Source organism: Peromyscus eremicus, chromosome 6 (assembly GCF_949786415.1).
Source record: "Peromyscus eremicus chromosome 6, PerEre_H2_v1, whole genome shotgun sequence".
NCBI lineage: Eukaryota > Metazoa > Chordata > Mammalia > Rodentia > Cricetidae > Peromyscus > Peromyscus eremicus.
The window spans coordinates 74391067-74408969 of NC_081421.1; the positions used below are offsets into that span (position 1 = coordinate 74391067).

A 17903-nucleotide genomic window follows, 5' to 3' on the forward strand; every position below is an offset into this window, starting at 1 on the left:
GCTTGCCTTGTAGCAGGTCTTTATCAGCTCCGGGCCAGCGTGTAGCAACTCTACAGATGCCAGTCCCTCGTGGACGCTGGCTCTCAGGTGGGCAGGTACCCTCTCACCCATGATGACCAACTCTGAACGCCTTCACCCTTCCTCACCGCAATCCCTCAAATCAAAAGTGATCAACACACACAAATCAGAGGGTCAATAAGCCGCTAGGAGAAAACTAATTAGACCAGGGTTAACCATTAAAAAGCTGCAGCTGGGGAAACACACACTCGATTGTTACATGTCAGAAAGTGCCGTGGGAAGAAGAGCCGTGTGCTGGTAAACATGTCCGCGCTCAGAACTTGACATGCAGAAAAGAGAGAGCGCCAAGTCCCACCTGAGATTAGAGAGGACTGGTTTTAGTGTAACACACTTTGTCTGAAAATATCACTGGTCCTCTTCTCACCCCCCCACCATTCCTACAATGTTCCTCTGTCCCTGTCTTCGCTGCCGCTTAGTCCATCTCCATGGACATGAGCCTGCGGCGTTCCCGACGCGTCTCCCGCACCTCCTTCTTACAGCACCAATGGGAACTGCAGTACCCGATGAGGCAGGACAGGAGCCCGATGACTGTAGACAGGCCCACGCCGATCAGCAGCGGGTACTTGAAGGCATTCAGCACTGGGCAGGACAGAGAAAGAGGAAGGGTTAATGCTGAGAGGGAGGGTGGTAGGGAGCACTGGATCCCTCCCTCCATCCCTCCCCTGTCTGTGTCCCCCACCCTCCATCTCCCAGTCGGGTCTCTGCAGAGATCAGAGCTCGTAAATCCCATATCCTGCACCTGGCATATGATTCAGAAAGGAGTAGCCCAGCTCCATTGAAGAAACGAGCAAACGTCCCCCACTCAGTTCTTTGGAGCTGGGCACACCGCAAAGAGATTTTACGTGATGCCTTTGAATGTCAACTTCTTTTTAGGGTTTTGGCAGGAGATTGATTTTTAAAAGTCAGTATAAGGGCACCGCACATTGAGCAGCAGATGCATCCTTAAAAAAAAAAAAACCAATTCTATGCATCAAATAACTGAAGTGTACTAAAGATGCTATTTTAAGTAACACTATAGTAAATTATCGAGCAAAGTGAATAATCGCTCCCCTCCTTGTTTGGTAAATCTGGGTTTTCATATGGAGTTACTTCAAGCAGAATTGAAGATGCAAATGAGGCAGAGATGACAGAAGTTGAGATCCCACCCCAGGAACATCCCCTCCCACCCCATCTTCCCTCCCACAAAGTCCCACTAAGCACCAGCATTCGGTGTAGATGCTGCCTCTGGCCAGGTCCCTACTGTTTAGAATGGTCTAATTTTCCTAACAGCCCCATACGAGACTACTGTCACAATTTTCAGGAAGTATTGTGGAGCTCTGTCCTCCAAGCTGGGCATGGTTGTTGCCATCTTCAAGTCAGACTGGCTGTGCTCACCTGCATGAGGCCCTCTGAAGAACAGGCTTACTAACAGTCCCTTTTGGAGAGGGTGGAGGAGTGCCTCATGAGGCCCTCTATTCCAATATGTAAGTGGGTGGTAGTTATTGGTGTGTGGGGGTGTGGGGTATGTGGGTGTGTGTGGAGTGTGGGGAGTGTGGGGTGTGTGGGGGTGTGTGGGGTGTGTGGGGTGTGTGGGTGTGTGGGTGTGTGGGAGGTGTGGGTGTGTGGGGTGTGTGGGGTGTGTGGGGGTGTGGGGTGTGTGTGAGGGGGAGAACAATTCTTCTTCAGTGGTCCAGCTGCCTGTAGGCTGCCCATACTCCTGGAGTACTAATGAACTCACTGGATCACCAAGCTGAACTTAGGTGAAATCGTTTCTCTGGTTAGTCATTGTTTTCATTGGCGGTGACTAGAAGGTAGACTCCCCAGGAAAGGTCACACAGCAGAAAGACTGAGGGCCCTGAGGAGGAGCTGGAGTTGGAAGGCCCCGCTCCTCAAACTGATTTGCTACTAGGGAAACACACTCTTGGTCCAAGCTTCTCCTAACCCTTGGAGCATCTGGAATCAATTCTCTCTACGGAGTTGTTCCAGGAGTAGCTTTCTGCAGCTTTCACAGGGCAGACACGTTTCTTGAGAATAAAGGGACAAGTGCCCAGTTCTGAGATGCTCAAGGGGCAGAGATCTGATTGGTTAGGTTGGTCGGGATGGGGTGGAGTTGGTATGGGTCAGTAAAGCTAAGAGACACTCTCCCATCTCGGGGTTCCAAGAGGTCCCCACTCTGTGCTAGTGGCTCTGGGGGAACCTTTCTTTTCCCAGGAAGTAAAACATTATGTGATGGGAGATAGACATGAGAAGATCAGGAGTTCGAGGCCATCCTTAGGCTAGACAGTGACTATGAAGCAAGCCTGGGCCACATGAGAGCACAAAAAGGCAGCAGGTGGACAAGAGCAGTCAGTCTTTACTCTACAGCCTTGCCTGAAGACCTCTCTGCCCCCACATGGCAGAAGCCATGCCAACCTTAGGATACAGTGAAGTGGGTCTCCACAGAACCACAGAAGAGCCAAGGCTCCTAAAAATCTTCTCCCAGTGCGGTCACCAGGCCAGAACTGCAAAGCTAGCAACTTGCAAAACTGCTTTGGCCCAAGCCAGGCCCTAGATCAAAAAAATAAGCTGGACCAAACTCTGGAAACCTGGATTCTATGTGCTGCAGCAAAACACAAGAAGAAGATACTCCAGAAACTCAGCGAGGGAGCTCACCATCCATCTTCACAGTTATAAAGATGGGCCTGGAGTGGATCTCGGCCTCCCTCTGCCAGGAACCTGTCGGTGACCTCACCCACGGAGTCACAGAACAGTAGTAGTTGCCAAAGTCCTGGTCCTCAGAGCCGTGCACTTGCAGCAGGAATTCCAGCACGCTCACTCGCTCCAGGCTGAGAGTACTCTTCCAGTCCCTCTGGCCTGTAGTCACGACTCCCTTCCGGTCCAGGGAGGATAGGAGGACGGGATCCTTGTCCAAGCCAAAGGAGTGTACTGCAAACCAGGATACATCGAAGGCCATGTCATCTGTGGATTACCAAGCCAAAACGCTGAGGTCAGTGTGTGAGCAGAAGTGATTTACATAGTCCCATGTCTGGAACCCTTATCCCAGGCCGGGTCTGTTCTAGATGAGGCCTCAGGCAGCCTGTGATGATGAACTGTCACATTCACCCCTGTGGCAATGCCACACAGCCACAGTGTGTGAGCTTAGGACAAAGTGTCCAACCTAACCACCGCCCTAAGGAACCACAAGAGGAAGACATGGGGTCACTGGCTCCCTCCCACAGACAGCCCTGTGTGTGAAGGGTATGGTGTGCAGGGTCTCAGGGCACTTCAAGCAGAAGAACAGGAGACTGGGAAGGATGGAAGGTTGAAAGAACAAAATGTACACAAAATGAACAGTACCAAATTAAAAGCTGTAGACAGTTTGGATTTTATTGTTCACTGTAGTTTTTTTTTTTTTCTTCTTCCCCCTTGCAGAAGTGTTTTAGGTTCAAAACAAGAGGGGAAAAAAAAAATCAAGCTGAGAAAATTGAACATAGTTAATAGTCCCAGAGAGTAAAGCTGTTGGATCATGAAGTACGCTGTGAAACTGAGATTCCAACAGCCTCAAATGAATTAAGATGGGCAAAAGAGAAAGGGCGTGGTTACAGAGAATGTGGAAACTGAGGCCACATGCTAAGCTCAGACCCCCCTTGACCGTACCAACCAATACCAGCTGTTGAGCTGAGAAATTCATCCAGAAGGCATGTGAAAACTGTGGATCAGAAACACAATTACGTCTTAAATCTGCTTGACAAAATTCCTTAAAAAAAAAAAAAAAACCAAAAAAACAAACAAACAAAAAAACACTACGAGTATTGAACCCAGGGCCGTGCTGGGCAAGCACGCTGCTGGTAAGCTACACCCCTGGCATGGGACTTTTTAATATGTCAGTTTTTGTTGAACAACAAAAAATAACACATTCATTCAGTGGAAATACACCAATAACTTTGGAAAACACACTACAAGGCAAACAAACGCTATCCAGACCCATGTAAGACAGAATGAGCGGAACTCAAAGTAGGCATTTCCTAACGTGTCCAAATGGTAATTCCTTCTCGGCTCATACGAAGGCAGATCATCTCTCTTCCCCACCCTACACACATCGGCAGTTCCCAGTATGTAAGTCTCTGAGACCAGCTAGGCAGGAAATGGAGTGAACCCTGCGAACTGCCTCATCCTTCCCCCGCCTCCCCCCCCCCCCCCCCCCCGCCCTGTGCCAGGGCACAGTGGGCTCTTCTACCCATGGAAACTCTGCTGTCATGTGCAAGTCTAGAGTGGTTACTAGAGACAAGGCATAGGGGTGTTCCCATTACTTCATTCCCCACTGTGCATTATAGGATGGTAGGGTGAGCTAGCCTGGGCTAGAACCCCAGAGCCTATATTGGCCACATGACCTGAACAAGCCATGTTAGTTTACTGCAACTTAGTTTCCTCATCTGTAAAGTGCAATTGATAGGGGTCTGGAGAGACAGTTCAGCAGTTAAGAGCACTTTCTGCTCTTGCAGAGGACCCGGGTTCAGTTCCCAGCACCCATGTCAAGTGGCTACAACTGCTTGTAACTCCCAACTCCAGGGGATCTGACACTCTCCTCTGGCCTCCAAGGACAGACAGACAGACAGGCAGGAAGTCAGTCAGTCAAGCAGGCAGACAGACAGACAGACACACACACACACTCACTCACTTGTTTACAGACACACATAGATAGACATACATACATACACGCACACACACACATTAAAAAAATAAATCTAAGAGCATGGGCAAATATTGCAAGAATCCCCCCTGGACCACAGTGAGTGCTTAATAATTAAGTGACTGGCCTCATACCTGGCCAGACAAGCAGCTGCTGCTGGGAGGAAGGACGTGACTCTGTGCTGTCCAAGGCTGTGGGTCCCTCATGCAGACAGCTGCTGTGCTGAGCCACCTCATCTGTGGGTACTAGATGCTGACACTCTCTAACTGTACCTCTCCAGAGCCACCTTACTTGCTAGAAATGCCTCATGGAGGCTACAAGACACCATTAACTTCCGCCACTCAGCCTCTGGACGGTGACTGAGCACCAAGGACATGAAAGCCCAGCTCCTTAGTGGCCCTCAGCTCCAAGTCCCATTAGCATGGCTGCTGGGGCTCCATTCCTTCGCGCCCTCACAGCACACTCTGGAGAAAGCCCTCCATGACTCATACTTGCTCTGCTTTGCTGCGTAGCCAGACCATGGCGCCACCCACGCTTGGCTGCTCCCCTCCTGCCCTGGTACAGGAGTGCCTTGGCTCTCGGCCCACTTATGCAACTTTCCCACAGAGAATTCCCTCTCAGAGCCCATAGGATGAATGAAAAAAAGGAAAAAAAGAAAGAAATTACAATTTGTGTTTAATTATTCAGACTCTTCCACCCACACAGACCAAGAGAGCAAAGTTCTGGAAAATTGTGATTTGTAAGATACCGGCTACCTATAGCTTTTGCAATTACACTTGGAGAGAAGAGTTTTACATGAAAGGCACAACCGGCGACCTATTAATTTGCTGAGAAAGAGCATTCGGAGCGTTTATTTCTGAACACATCATAAATGAGCTTTAGAACAGCAATGCCCGAGGCAGACTTTTAAAGGGGTTTCGCGTGCCTTTCCCTGGCAATCTTTTCTACTTTTACCTTCATTCCCACGTGCCAAGGTACCTTAGTGTCTCTATGCTTTCCAGCTTCAGGACGGCAGTGGCCACTCCCTTGCTTCAGAGCCGGTCTCTTCACACCTTACCCCGGTGAAAAACCTAAGCAGCCCCTGGGTGTGCAAGTGTGTGTGCTGGGGGTGGGGGAGGGTTCTTCCTCTGCCTTTCCTTCTACAAATGCCTTTCTCCCACCTCTAAAGCACATGGACGTTCGAGAGCAAATGCTGGTATCAGCAGGAAACCATGCCCGAAGGTCAAATGCAGCCTACCTTGTTCTGGAGATCAGTTTTCCTGCTCCTCAGCCATGCTCGTTTGTTTATATTGTCACCCACTGGTACTTCCCTGTGTCTGAGGCAGAGCTGAGCGGCTGAGACCGACCATATGACCCACAGAGCCCAAACTATTTCCTACTGGGTCCTTCATAGGAAGCATGCGCAGATCCTGAGCTGGAAGCCACCTGAACCTCTGAACAGTAGTCCTGAAGGAGCCAGGCATCCACCCTGACAGTGGGGGCTACTCAGGAGATTACTTCCAGATACTGGTGAGGCCTGCATGGGCCACCATCCCTATGTATCAACACTTCACAGAGAACAAATCCTGCCTGCCTGCCCTCAGGGCCATACTTCCAGGAGTCTACACACACAACCACACAAGAACTCACACGATTTGGCTGCTCTAAAGTGTATGACTTTGTTAGGAATGGGGTGGGGCGAGACAGTGTCAGGGTCACAACGGGTGTAAGGGAGAAGGGCAGGCCTCAGCAAGCTAGGCTCTTCACAGAACCTTTGAGAAAAGGCAAAGGTGGGTACAGTCCTTCTCAGCAACAGGGACAACACCCTAATGCCTTGAATGCTCCTTCAAGACCAGAGCAACCAATGAAAGAGATGTCACCTGGCTGCTGAATGCACCAAGCAGAGAATGTAGGAGGGATGGGCCCACAATCCTGAGGCATTTGTTGGCAAGGCTAATCTTTTCTATAGAGATTCATAGAGCTGGGGACACAGCTTGGGACAGGCTTAGCATGGGCAAGGTTTCATCTCCAGGACAAAGGGAGAAAGGGCTTTACAGAGCTATCCTAAAAGTTCTAATGGTGTCATTCTTCCTCTGGTCTGTCTGTCTTCATGGGTGTCTCTAGGCTGCAAGCTCTCTGGGGCAGACCTTGAACATGTTCACTGCTCTACAGCTGCTCTTGTGTACTGAAGGAACTCAGAAATAATGAATGAATGACAGAGAAGGAGAACCCTGTGAGTGGGTCTCTAGCCAGGCCACAATAAACCACGAAGAGATCTACTGATTGCCCTGAAAAGTGTTTTCAAATCTCACAGCAGATATACGGCCTCACAGACCCAAGCTGGCACCAAGTCAGGAAAAGTGGTGCCCTGGCTAGTCTTTTGTCAACTTGACACAAACTGGAGTCATCTGAGAGAAGGGAGCCTCAATTGAGAAAATGCCTTCATAAGATCCAGCTGTAGGGCATTTTCTAATTAGTGATTGATGGAGGAAGGCCAGGTCCATTGTGGGTGGTGTCACCCCTGGGTTCTATAAGAAGGCAGGCTCAGCAAGCCATAGAGAGCAAGCCAGTGAGCAGCACCCCTCTATCTATGGTTTCTGCCCTGTTTGAGTTCCTATCCTGACTTCCTTCAATGATGGACTATGATGTGGAAGTGTAAGCCAAATAAACCCTTTCCTCCCCAACTTGCTTTTGGGTCATGGTGTTTCATCACAGCAACAGAAACCCTACTTACCTAAGACACGTGGATGCCAACAGACAACCCAAACCCTAGTCCCTACACCGGAGTGACACACTCAGAATGACAAGGGAAACATTTACAGGACGCAACTGGAGGAGGGGACAGAGAGGAGGGAGGTACCTGGATCCAGCACTGCTCCTTCCAGAGTGACAATACAGAACAATTTGATGAGATCTCCCCGGGTGACTGACGGCGTGTCTGAGTGCACAGAGGCATTAAATATGGGACCTGGAAGAGAGTGACATTCAAGCTGCATTATTCTTTCACACACATTCAAATTCCATTCCTGAAGCTCCAATAGCATCTCAAATGTGGTTCTCTTTCCTGGGAACTGGTCTAGAGAGCTCATAAAACAGGTATTCTAAGATCTCTTTTCTCTACTCAGAGACACTGGCATGGGGCACACCTACCCAAATTCAGTCCTGACTAAATCTGAACTGAACTGTCTCTGCCTGACGACCACAGCTCCTTTGGTAGGATATGCTCACCTCCCCGCTGGTAAGCTTAGGCTGGTTCCTGGTTCCATGCAGTTCAAACTAGCTGGGGTGGGCTAGAGCCAGAGGGTCAGGAACTGAACCACACATGCTTTTGGTCCCAGTTGGGTGACTGCTCACCAACAGGGACAACACTTTAATGCCTTGAATGCTCCTTCAAGACCAGAGCAACCAATGAGAGGGATGTCACCTGGCTGCTGAATGCACCAAGCAGAGAATGTAAGAGGGATGGGCCCACAATCCTGAGGCATCTGTTGGCAAGGCTAACCTTTTCTATAGAGATTCATAGAGCTAGGGACACAGCTTGGGACAGGCTTAGCATGGGCAAGGTTTCATCTCTAGGACAATGGGAGAAAGGGCTTTACAGAGCCATCCTGAAAGTTCTAATGATGTCATTCTTCCTCTGGTCTGTCTGTGTCATGGGTGTCTCTAGGCTGCAAGCTCTCTGGGGCAGACCTTGAACATGTTCACTGACTCAGTATGTTCTACAGTACTGTTGGGGACAGAGACCCCCGAGTTAAAGGGCTGAAACCCAGTTAGGAGACAGACCACACACCACCCCAACAATGACAATGTTTAGATAAAGTATAGTAGGGGGCACTGAGAGAATACTAGAATTTCAGGGAACAGAGACAGCCTGGAGAGTCATTTAAAAGACCAACCAATTTGGGGGAGGCAGGGTGCATATAGGAGCGCGCTATAATTTGGGGTCAATTCTGCTGTGGAACTATAACTGAGATACACACATACACACACACACACACACACACACACACACACTCTCTCTCTCTCTCTCTCTCTCTCTCTCTCTCTCAACCTCCACTGAGATAGGCTTTGTCTCCCCACAAGAATACAGTGGCCTAATGATCATTATGAACCTATCTCTGATTCCCTTCTAGGTTAAGGGCATTACATAGCTCAAGCCAAATTGATCCCAACAGTTTAATGCTTTTTAAAAATGGTTTATTTATTTTTATTTTATATGCATTGGTGTTTTGCCTGCCTGCATGTCTGTAGGAGGGTGTCAGAGCTCCTGGAACTGGAGTTACAGTTGTGAGCTGCCATGTGGGTGCTGGGAATTGAACCTGAGTCCCCTGGAAGAGCAGCTGAGCCATCTCTACAGCCCCACAGCTTAATATTTAACCTTATCATCCCAACTTCTAAAATCTAGGAATAGGAGAAACTGAAAGAATGTTCTAGAACATCAGTGCTATGGGATTCTACTTGGATTTTCAGTAGAGCACAGATAGATGGCCTGGGAAGCTGAGGTAAAGCTTACTTGAGGAATAGGGACATTACTGTTTTCTTGTTCAGATTACTGGAAAGGAAAATGTACCCCAAAGTGTGTTTTTTTTTTTTTTTTTTGTTTTTTTGTTTTTTTTTGTTTTTTTTTGGTTTTTTCGAGACAGGGTTTCTCTGTGTAGCTTTGCGCCTTTCCTGGAACTCACTTGGTAGCCCAGGCTGGCCTCGAACTCACAGAGATCCGCCTGGCTCTGCCTCCCGAGTGCTGGGATTAAAGGCGTGCGCCACCACCGCCCGGCCAAAGTGTGTTTTTAAGCATCCATAAAAAGGTACTCGCTCAGGAGAGTGTGTGAAAGGTTACACCATCATGAGTCAATGAGCTGAAATGACTCTGGCTCTCTTTTCCCTTCAATTTGATGACTAATAAGAAGTCATTAAATTGCTTTCCTAGCACTAAGGATATGAATAATTTGTGTAGTTCAGAGAGAAAGGTAAAGAAAAGGTGGTTATGGAGACCTTTTCTTTAAAAAAAAGTGTGTTAGGGAGACCTGGGGACTTCACTCCAGAGGGGCTGAGAACATGGCAGGATGGCAGTCCCAGGGGACATCATCTCCTACAGATGCCTCAGCTCTGGCCCCAGCTCCCTTAGGTTCTCATGCTCTGGCCCCGCTCTGCCCACAGCTGTGTGGAGGACAGGGCTAGCCTTACTGCTCTGAACCTGTTCTGTGGAAATGACTGGGAATGTTGTTCTGTTGGTTCAGGATGTCAGTGGCCATGGTGAACAAGAGGATTATAATTTTCCCATAGATTAGACACTTCATTGTAATAACTCTGCTAAGGGCTTTCTTTGAAAGTATTCAGGCCCCTTCTAAGAGGACCCCAAGTGACCAAACACTGAAATGCTCAACTGATATATGTATTTTTCTTATCTGAAACAATGAAGAAAAACTTACCTAATTTGAACAAATGTCACTTTTCTTTATATTTCCAAAGAGAACCCCAAATGCCTTCTGGGGCACAAGTCATAACTCCCATTTCCCTACTGGCGGCTGCCGTGGGAACCAAGGGAGGGTCTGTGCTCTGTCTCACACTGCAGACAGAGCTGGGAAAGAAGGCCTCCATTGTGGTGAACAGCTCACAGTAGTGGATTTCCTTCTAATGAAATCAATAGCTCGATGTTAATATGGCCATTATCCCAGAATAATGGGGTATTTGGAAATATTTTCATTATGGTCAATTTTTGTGGCAATGCTGTTTTGTGAGGGAATTTGTCTGGTTAACTTTGCAGACCACAGACTACGTCTTGAGAATTCAGTGAACAGCCAGAGTCACTAGGGGTCCCTGAATTCCTAGTCAGCTGAGAGTATAGGGACCACTTACCTTTTAAATACAAACATGGACACGACCATGTTCCATCCCCACCCTAGAAAAAGGCTGGAAGGGCAGCATTTTTGTGTAAGCAAACAGTGCAACCCATCTGGTCCCCCAGCCATGGGGTCTCGGCTAAGTGATGCTACTCTCTGCCGTCACTGCGCAAGCGTCTACCTGGCATTTATTGTAACAGGAAAAACGAGTAAAGGGGGAGGAAGTGGGTCATAGAATTCTACGTACAGCCAAGATTTCCAAGTCATGAAGAGAACACCAGAGGAAAAGCTCTAGAAAGATGGACAATCTAAATTAGCGTTTCATAGGGCAGGGTGAGGGTGGGGTGTGACTGCTCTACTTTCTACGGCATGGCTCTATTTTAATTTTTTAAGTATCATTTTTATCTTAAGTGTATGCCCGTTTCACCTGTGTGTATGTCTGAGCACCACATGTGTTGTTCCCATGGAGGCCAGAAAAGGGCGTCGGATCCCCTGGGACTGGAGTTATGAACAGTTGTGAACTGCAATGTGGGTACTAGGAACTGACCTCAGGAAGAGTGCCCAGTGCTTTTAACTTCTGAGCAGTTTCACTCTATTTACAAATTCCTGTATTAAAAAGAAAAAATTTGCTACTCTTTTAAAAGGATGATGCCTACCTCATCATGCTTAAATCTCATTTTAACCCTGATACTTAGGTCAGCAAAAGCCATGATCTAGTAGATTTCTCCTGGAAAACTCAGACCCCCACTAACAAGAGACCAAGGCTGGAGATTGAGTGACAGGAGGGTGGAGCCAGGGTGGACTTCGTCATGGATCTTAAGGAGAGTGCTGATGTGTAGGAAGTAAAGGCTCTTTTGGACCAAATCAGTTGTTTACTGGAGGGGTGATCTGGGTTTCTAGCATTGGGCTGGTCAATCATCAGGTGGCAGCTTCTGATTCAGATGGGGACAGACCGACAATTCTACAGACAGAATACAGTTTTTAGGCACTCTATTCAACCTGGCAGTAAAGAGATGACTAGCTGCTACACTGAGATTTAAAGAATTAAGAAATAGACCCAGCCGGGCGGTGGTGGTGCACGCCTTTAATCCCAGCACTCGGGAGGCAGAGCCAGGCGGATCTCTGTGAGTTCGAGGCCAGCCTGGACTACCAAGTGAGTTCCAGGAAAGGCGCAAAGCTACGCAGAGAAACCCTGTCTCGAAAAACCAAAAAAAAAAAAAAAAAAAAAAAAAAAAAAAAAAAAAGAAATGGACCCAATATCCATCCCTAACCCAGAAAACATACAAAGGATTTTATATCTCCCCTTTTCCACATAATTGAAATAACTAATGTAAAAATAAGTATGTAATCATCTCAACAAACACAAGTACAGGGGATGGGAGGGGATATTATTTGATAAGTCTTTTCCATGAAGAAAATGCCCAACAAGGGCCAAGTATGGTGGCACAGGCCTTTAATCCCAGCATCCCTAAGGCCAAGGCAGGCAGATCCTGACTTACCTATAAACATGTGAATGGTTTAACAATTTCTTTTTTAAAAAAGATTGAAGTTACTGGTGGGTGTGATATGCTCAACACTTGGGTCCTCTGCAAAAGCAGTTATGTGCTTTTAACCACTGAGCCATCTCTCCACCCTCCAAATGTGAATAATTTAATTAAAGCATCTTGCGTGTGTTATACTGATTCAGTTAATGACAGATTTTTTTGTAGATGAGTATAAATGTATGCATTCAAAAATCTCAAACTATAAAACAACAAAACAAAAACCTAAAACTCCCTAACTAGCATGCAGGGCGCACTAGTGAGCACTGTCAGTCTGTCACAGATGGTAATTCTCACCAGGGATCATCTAAATGAGATTGGGGGTTTGAAGCTTTAAAAGCCATCTTCCCACTGAAAGACACACACACAGAAGGTGTGTCAGAGCCTAGTGAGTCACATGTAAGTGTGAAATATTTCCACTTGAGAACATACACCTTGTAGCTATGCAGTCCAGAAATGTAGGCTTTTCTGCCTTACAACACGGTAATATTCTAGTTGCTGAGGATAAATTCCTTTCTGAGTAAACACAATAAGCACCAAAGAGAAACATCATCAATAACCATTCTTAACAAATCAAGCTGACAGTCACCGATGCACAGCGCCACAGCAACTCTGGTAACACCTAACTTCAGGAAGTTTATCCAATCCAAACTGAGGGAAGGAGTAAGGCTGAGGGCCATCTCTGGGTGGAGACACTCCTAGAGGTACAGAGCTGCAATCACCACCTCCAGTCCTGGAATTGGAAGCCATGGAACGAGACCAGATTCAGGCTCCCACTCTGAACCATCCGCTCTGACAGGCCACTATGTTCTCCACTTCTCTCCACTATGTTCTCCAAAGACTGAAGTCTGAGTTCCAGTCTTTTTTTTTTTTTTTAAATAAAAACATATATTTCCGAAACAGAAACAATAACTTGCACATGAGTGAATTAAAACAGTGGAGACCTGGACACACTCAAATTGTCCATCAGCTGACGAAAAAGTGTGGCCTCACCATGTAGTGGGACAGTACTCAGTCATAAAGATGAAGCGGAAGGGAAACATGCTGCCACACAGGTGACATGTGAAAACACTATGCCCAGTCAAGTCAGCCAGACTCAAAGGTGACCTTTGTGTCAAGTATACAGTGCAGGAAAACCCATACACAAAGGAAGCAGAGTGGTTACTGGAGGTGGGAGGCTGGACTCTGTTGGGTAATGGGTCCGAGTTTCATTTGGGTACCACAGAAATATTCTGTAATTGACTATGGTGACTGATGGCCACACAATCCTGTGGATATATGAAAAGCCACAGAACTATGGACCTTATATGGATAAACGAAATGGCATACGAATTCTACTTCACAAGCTATTTGAAAAAGCAAGGATGGGGCTTGGGAGGCGGCACAATATATAAGAGTGATGGCCGCCTAATAATGAGTACCTGAGTTCAAATCCCCAGCACCCATTTAAAAAGCAGGCTGAGGTCACATCTGCCTGTAACCCCAGCACTGTGTGCGTACATGTTGTTAGTGGTGGAGAAACGGAATGATCCCTGGCTTTCTAGCCATCAGCCTAGCTCCAGACTCAGTGGGAAACTGTTTCAAGGGAAGAAGGCGGAGTGACTGAGCAAGACACCCGACATCCTCCTCTGCCTTCCAAGCACACATGTGCACATAAACCACACACATATACTCCCCACACACACCACACTCACACATACACAAAAATAAACTAATAATAAGGACTCTGGATTAAAATATCAGGCTGGTCTTCAAGCTCCATCCATGACTTCACAGAGTTCTCCGCTCACCTGAGGTTTGGAAGTCAATCTCAATTGGATTGGAGAGACTAGTCGCTGCTTCTCGCCACAAGCTACCCCCAATCGGAGACCAGGCTGTCACCACGCAGCGGTATAGGCCTGCATCAGAGACCTGAGTCTGGTACATTCGGTATCGAAACTCATCCTCTTGGACCTTCTCTAGCACGACGCCATCCACCCTCGAGGCGTCGGTCCAGTTCTCCAGCTTCACCACGGAATCCTGGTCCAGGGAGATGATGTACTTGGTTTCATTGGGACTGGAGAGGTCCCCAACAGGCTTCTCGGCCGTGATGAGAACAGAGTAGCGTGGTGACTTAATATTCTTGGAAGACACTTTGCAAGTCATCTCAAATGTATTCCCTGCAGCAAAGAAGGGCTTTGGCTGTCGTGCCTTTACCACGAGCACAGAATCTAGGGTGAAGAATGAAAGGGAGGTCATTTCCAACAGATTTGGTTAAAACAGATATGCATCTAAAAAAAAAAAAAAAATCAAAGCATCCAGGAAATAGGGATTTATTTGCAATTTGCCACATGATAACACTAAGGAAAACGCAGAAACTCCAAAAGAAAATAACGTGTCTGTGAAAAGGCTGAAAATGGCCACAGAGGAAGCAGCAGTCAGGAGTGATCTGAGGTGCAATGGACAGGGAAAGTGTAGACTGGAGGAATTTCAAATCCTTGAGATGTTTCATGGAGAGAACTCAGAGAGTTAATCTCTCAAGACTCAGCGAGCCAGGGAAGATGGGCTGAGCTAGGCACACCACACCAGCTTTCTCTGCTGAGTGTCGTCAGCCTGTGTGCCAGCATGGCTCTTCTCTGCCTGACCCTCTACCACTAAATGCATCTGCAGATACGAACACTCCTACCTGGTTTCCACCTTCAACTTCAGAGACGTGGTTTTAAGGTTTTGAGCCCATGTCTATGGCCACACTACCAGTGGATCTGCCTGTCCTTTTGGCTTCTCCGTCAAACACTAATCCCTCAGCATGTACACATGAGGTCTCATCAGTCACACTGGGACAAAGTCAGGCATGTGGAAGGTACTCAAATAGCCACTAAAAGATGAAATCAATCATGCCCATTCCTTTAAAAGACTTTCGGTCTTGGTTTTATTTTGGGTTTTTTTTTGTGTGTGTGTGTTTTTATTTTTTCAAGACAAGGTTTCTCTGTGTAGCCTTGGCTGTCCTTGAATTCACTCTGTAGACTGACCATAAACTCAGGTCAGATTTACCTGCCTCTGCCTCCTGAGTACTGAGATCAAAGGTGTATGCCACCACAGCCCAGCTCTAAAAAAAAATCTTTTAATATAAAAATTAATCTAAAAATCTATCCAGTTAAGAATTTTATGCTGGGACTTGGGGAACAATTCATCCCATCAAGCCTATCAGCACCACGTATGTGCTATACTGTCTTGGGAGAGATGATTTCAGAGGGGCCACTGACCCAGCCGTACTCATCCCTGTGAGTTTGGTCTTCCATTCATGAATCAGACATAATTACTGACAGCCTTCCTATCACAGGCTCTGGTGATGGAACAGTAAGCCAAAGGTGCAGCAACCCTTCACTTCATGGACCAGTAGAGGAAGACGAGCAGATGAAACACACAGCGTGCTTAGGTGGTAAGAACGTAAGAACCACCACAGAAGAAAAACAGACAAGAAAGAGAAAGTGTAGGACTGGATATGAGGAAAGGGAGCAGAGTTACGGACAGAGTTACGGACAGAGTGGCCCAGGAAGGTCCCATTAAGGAGGCGACATTTTTCTGCCCCCTGAGGGAGGTGGGAAAGCTTTCTAGGCAGAGGAGACAGCAATGGTGAGCTACAGAGCTTGTCAGGTGGCAAGGGGAACCATGGGAAGGTCAGAGGAATGGGAAGAGCTGTGGCAGAAGCTGGACAGTCACTCAAGGCCACTGAGGGGACTCTGAGACAGGGAACCTGTGAAGGTTCAGGGTGGAAGACTTTCACGATCTGATTGGATGCTAAGGGTGTGATTTTTTTTTTTTTTTTCTTTTGAGACAGAGTTTCTCTGTGTAGGCCTGGCTGTTCTGGAACTCTCCCTGTAGACCAGGCTGGCCTTGAACTCAGAGATTCACCTGCTTCTGCCTCCCAAGCACTGGGATTAAGGGCGTGCGCCACCACTGTCCAGCTGCTGAGGGTGTGGTTAAGGGTGGCTGCAAGGAGCCCAGAGAAGAGGCAGCTGATGTAAATACAAGTGAGAGCTAGCAGTGCTCATTAAGAGTGAAGCATGAGAAGCCGTTAGACTCCAAACCAGTCCCAAGAATGAGGAGTTAGAACTGGGCATGGTGGTGTCTGTCATCCCAGCACTTAGGAGGTAGTCACAGGAGAGTCAGGAGATCAAAGCCACCTTTCACTACATGGTGAGTTTGAGGATGACTAGATACATGAGACCTTACCTCTAACAACAAAAAGGCCACAAATTATCAAACAACAACCCCAAAGGGGAAGTAAGGGGTCAGGGTATGGCCGGCTTGCACAACACCTATAAGGTCCTACCTAGCTTCAATCCCCAGCACATTAAACAAAACAAAGCAAAACAAAATAAAGAGAATGAGGAATCAGAGGCGAAGGTTTAGGTCGGCAACTAAAGATGGAAGAAGGTAGGTTACAGAGGCCAGGGGTTCCACTTCGGACACAAGTCTGAGAGGCGCCTGCCAGGCAAGCAGGCAGCATATCACAGAGTCTAGAGTTCTAGAGCATGCTGGGATAAACATGCAGAACTGGGCGTCAGGCACTGCTCCGTGGAGTGTGAGGACACTTCGAAGGGAGGTGAGCAGGAACTCAGGGACCACGTCTTGACACTGTGTCCTGAATGGGAACTGGGAGAACGGACAGGAAGTGGCAAAGAAGGCTGAGATGCAGCAGCCAGTGAGGATGGAAGCAAGTCTGGGGAAGGCAGCCCGCCAGCCATGGGGAAAAGCCAAAGCATTTCCGGACGGAAGAAACAGTCCCGGTCCAGGAAGGACACTGACAACAGGTGTCTGCAGTGCGTTGATGTCTGGTGATCTTAATATGTGCCGTGAAGGGGAAAGTTGGTACCAAAGAGAAATGGAGGAGAAACTAGAGATATTAAATATAGCTCAATCAAATCCGCTGCCACACGAGGACAGAGTGGTGGGCAAGGGTTGTATGAAACAGAAAGATGGAGGAAGAAGATAGATCAAAATTAGTTTCCCTAACAGCACTGTTAACAGGCTGGTGGGAAAGGACCAGAGGAGAGAGAATATGGAAGACATGAGAGAGAGGTTCATGGGCCTGAGCTGTGAGAGGGGGCTGACCTTTGCTAAGACATAAGGGTGAGAAACAGGTTCAACGCTGGACATGGCAGATGTAAGTTCTCCTTTGACTGTCTTTTTATAGGGGGTGGAGAGGCAAGTCCAGAAGCTGATGGAGGCTGGGGGAGGATGTTTGCAGAGAGAGCAGGTGGCATGCAATTAGCACTTAGGAGAGTGGGGAAGTAAACACATGAAGGGAACCAGAATGGCTCTCCATGTTGAGAGCCCATGTGACAGAAGGGATTGGAGATTTCAAGAGAGACCAGACCACTGTTGGAATTTTTTTCCTTCGACTGCATCTAGCTCTGCACACGCAGCCAAGGAGACAGCCAAGCTGGCTTTGAATCGGGCTGTGCTGTAAGCAGAATATAGGGTAGACCAAGCCAGTGGCGCGAGAGTTAAGGATGCAAAGGAGGGGCATGACTGACTGGGAACTGAGGCTAGATATCAGTCGGAGATCATCTAATTCTCCTTACCCCTTGGCCCTGGACACACATCAGGGAGCGCTACAGGTACATGCTGGACTTCCTGGTGAGAGAGAAGTGAAGCCCCAGTGAGAGGAAAGACCATGGCAGACGGCAGGATCACCAGGACAGAAGCACTACAGGGAATAATCCAGAAAGACTGTGTGCAGAGAGAACCAGGCACGAGAAGCTTCAGCTATGGAGGGGCTGGGTTTTAGCTAACAGAAGTGAGCAGGTCTGATGTCCAGAATCAGGAGTGAAG

At 47.7% G+C, this 17903-nt stretch overlaps 1 protein-coding gene across 1 annotated transcript in view; it reads right to left on the minus strand.

Moving 5' to 3' along the window:
- Positions 1-47: 47 nt before the first annotated feature.
- Ptgfrn (prostaglandin F2 receptor inhibitor) overlaps positions 48-17903 on the minus strand; it is a 71088-nt gene continuing 53232 nt past the window's right edge. Inside the window, exons 6-9 of the mRNA XM_059265965.1 lie at positions 13877-14296; positions 7566-7673; positions 2710-3015; positions 48-657 (exon numbers count right to left, since the gene is read on the minus strand). Of these exons, the coding sequence (XP_059121948.1) occupies positions 491-657; positions 2710-3015; positions 7566-7673; positions 13877-14296 (1001 nt within the window). The 3' untranslated portion in view covers positions 48-490. The remainder of the gene's footprint in view (positions 658-2709; positions 3016-7565; positions 7674-13876; positions 14297-17903) is intronic.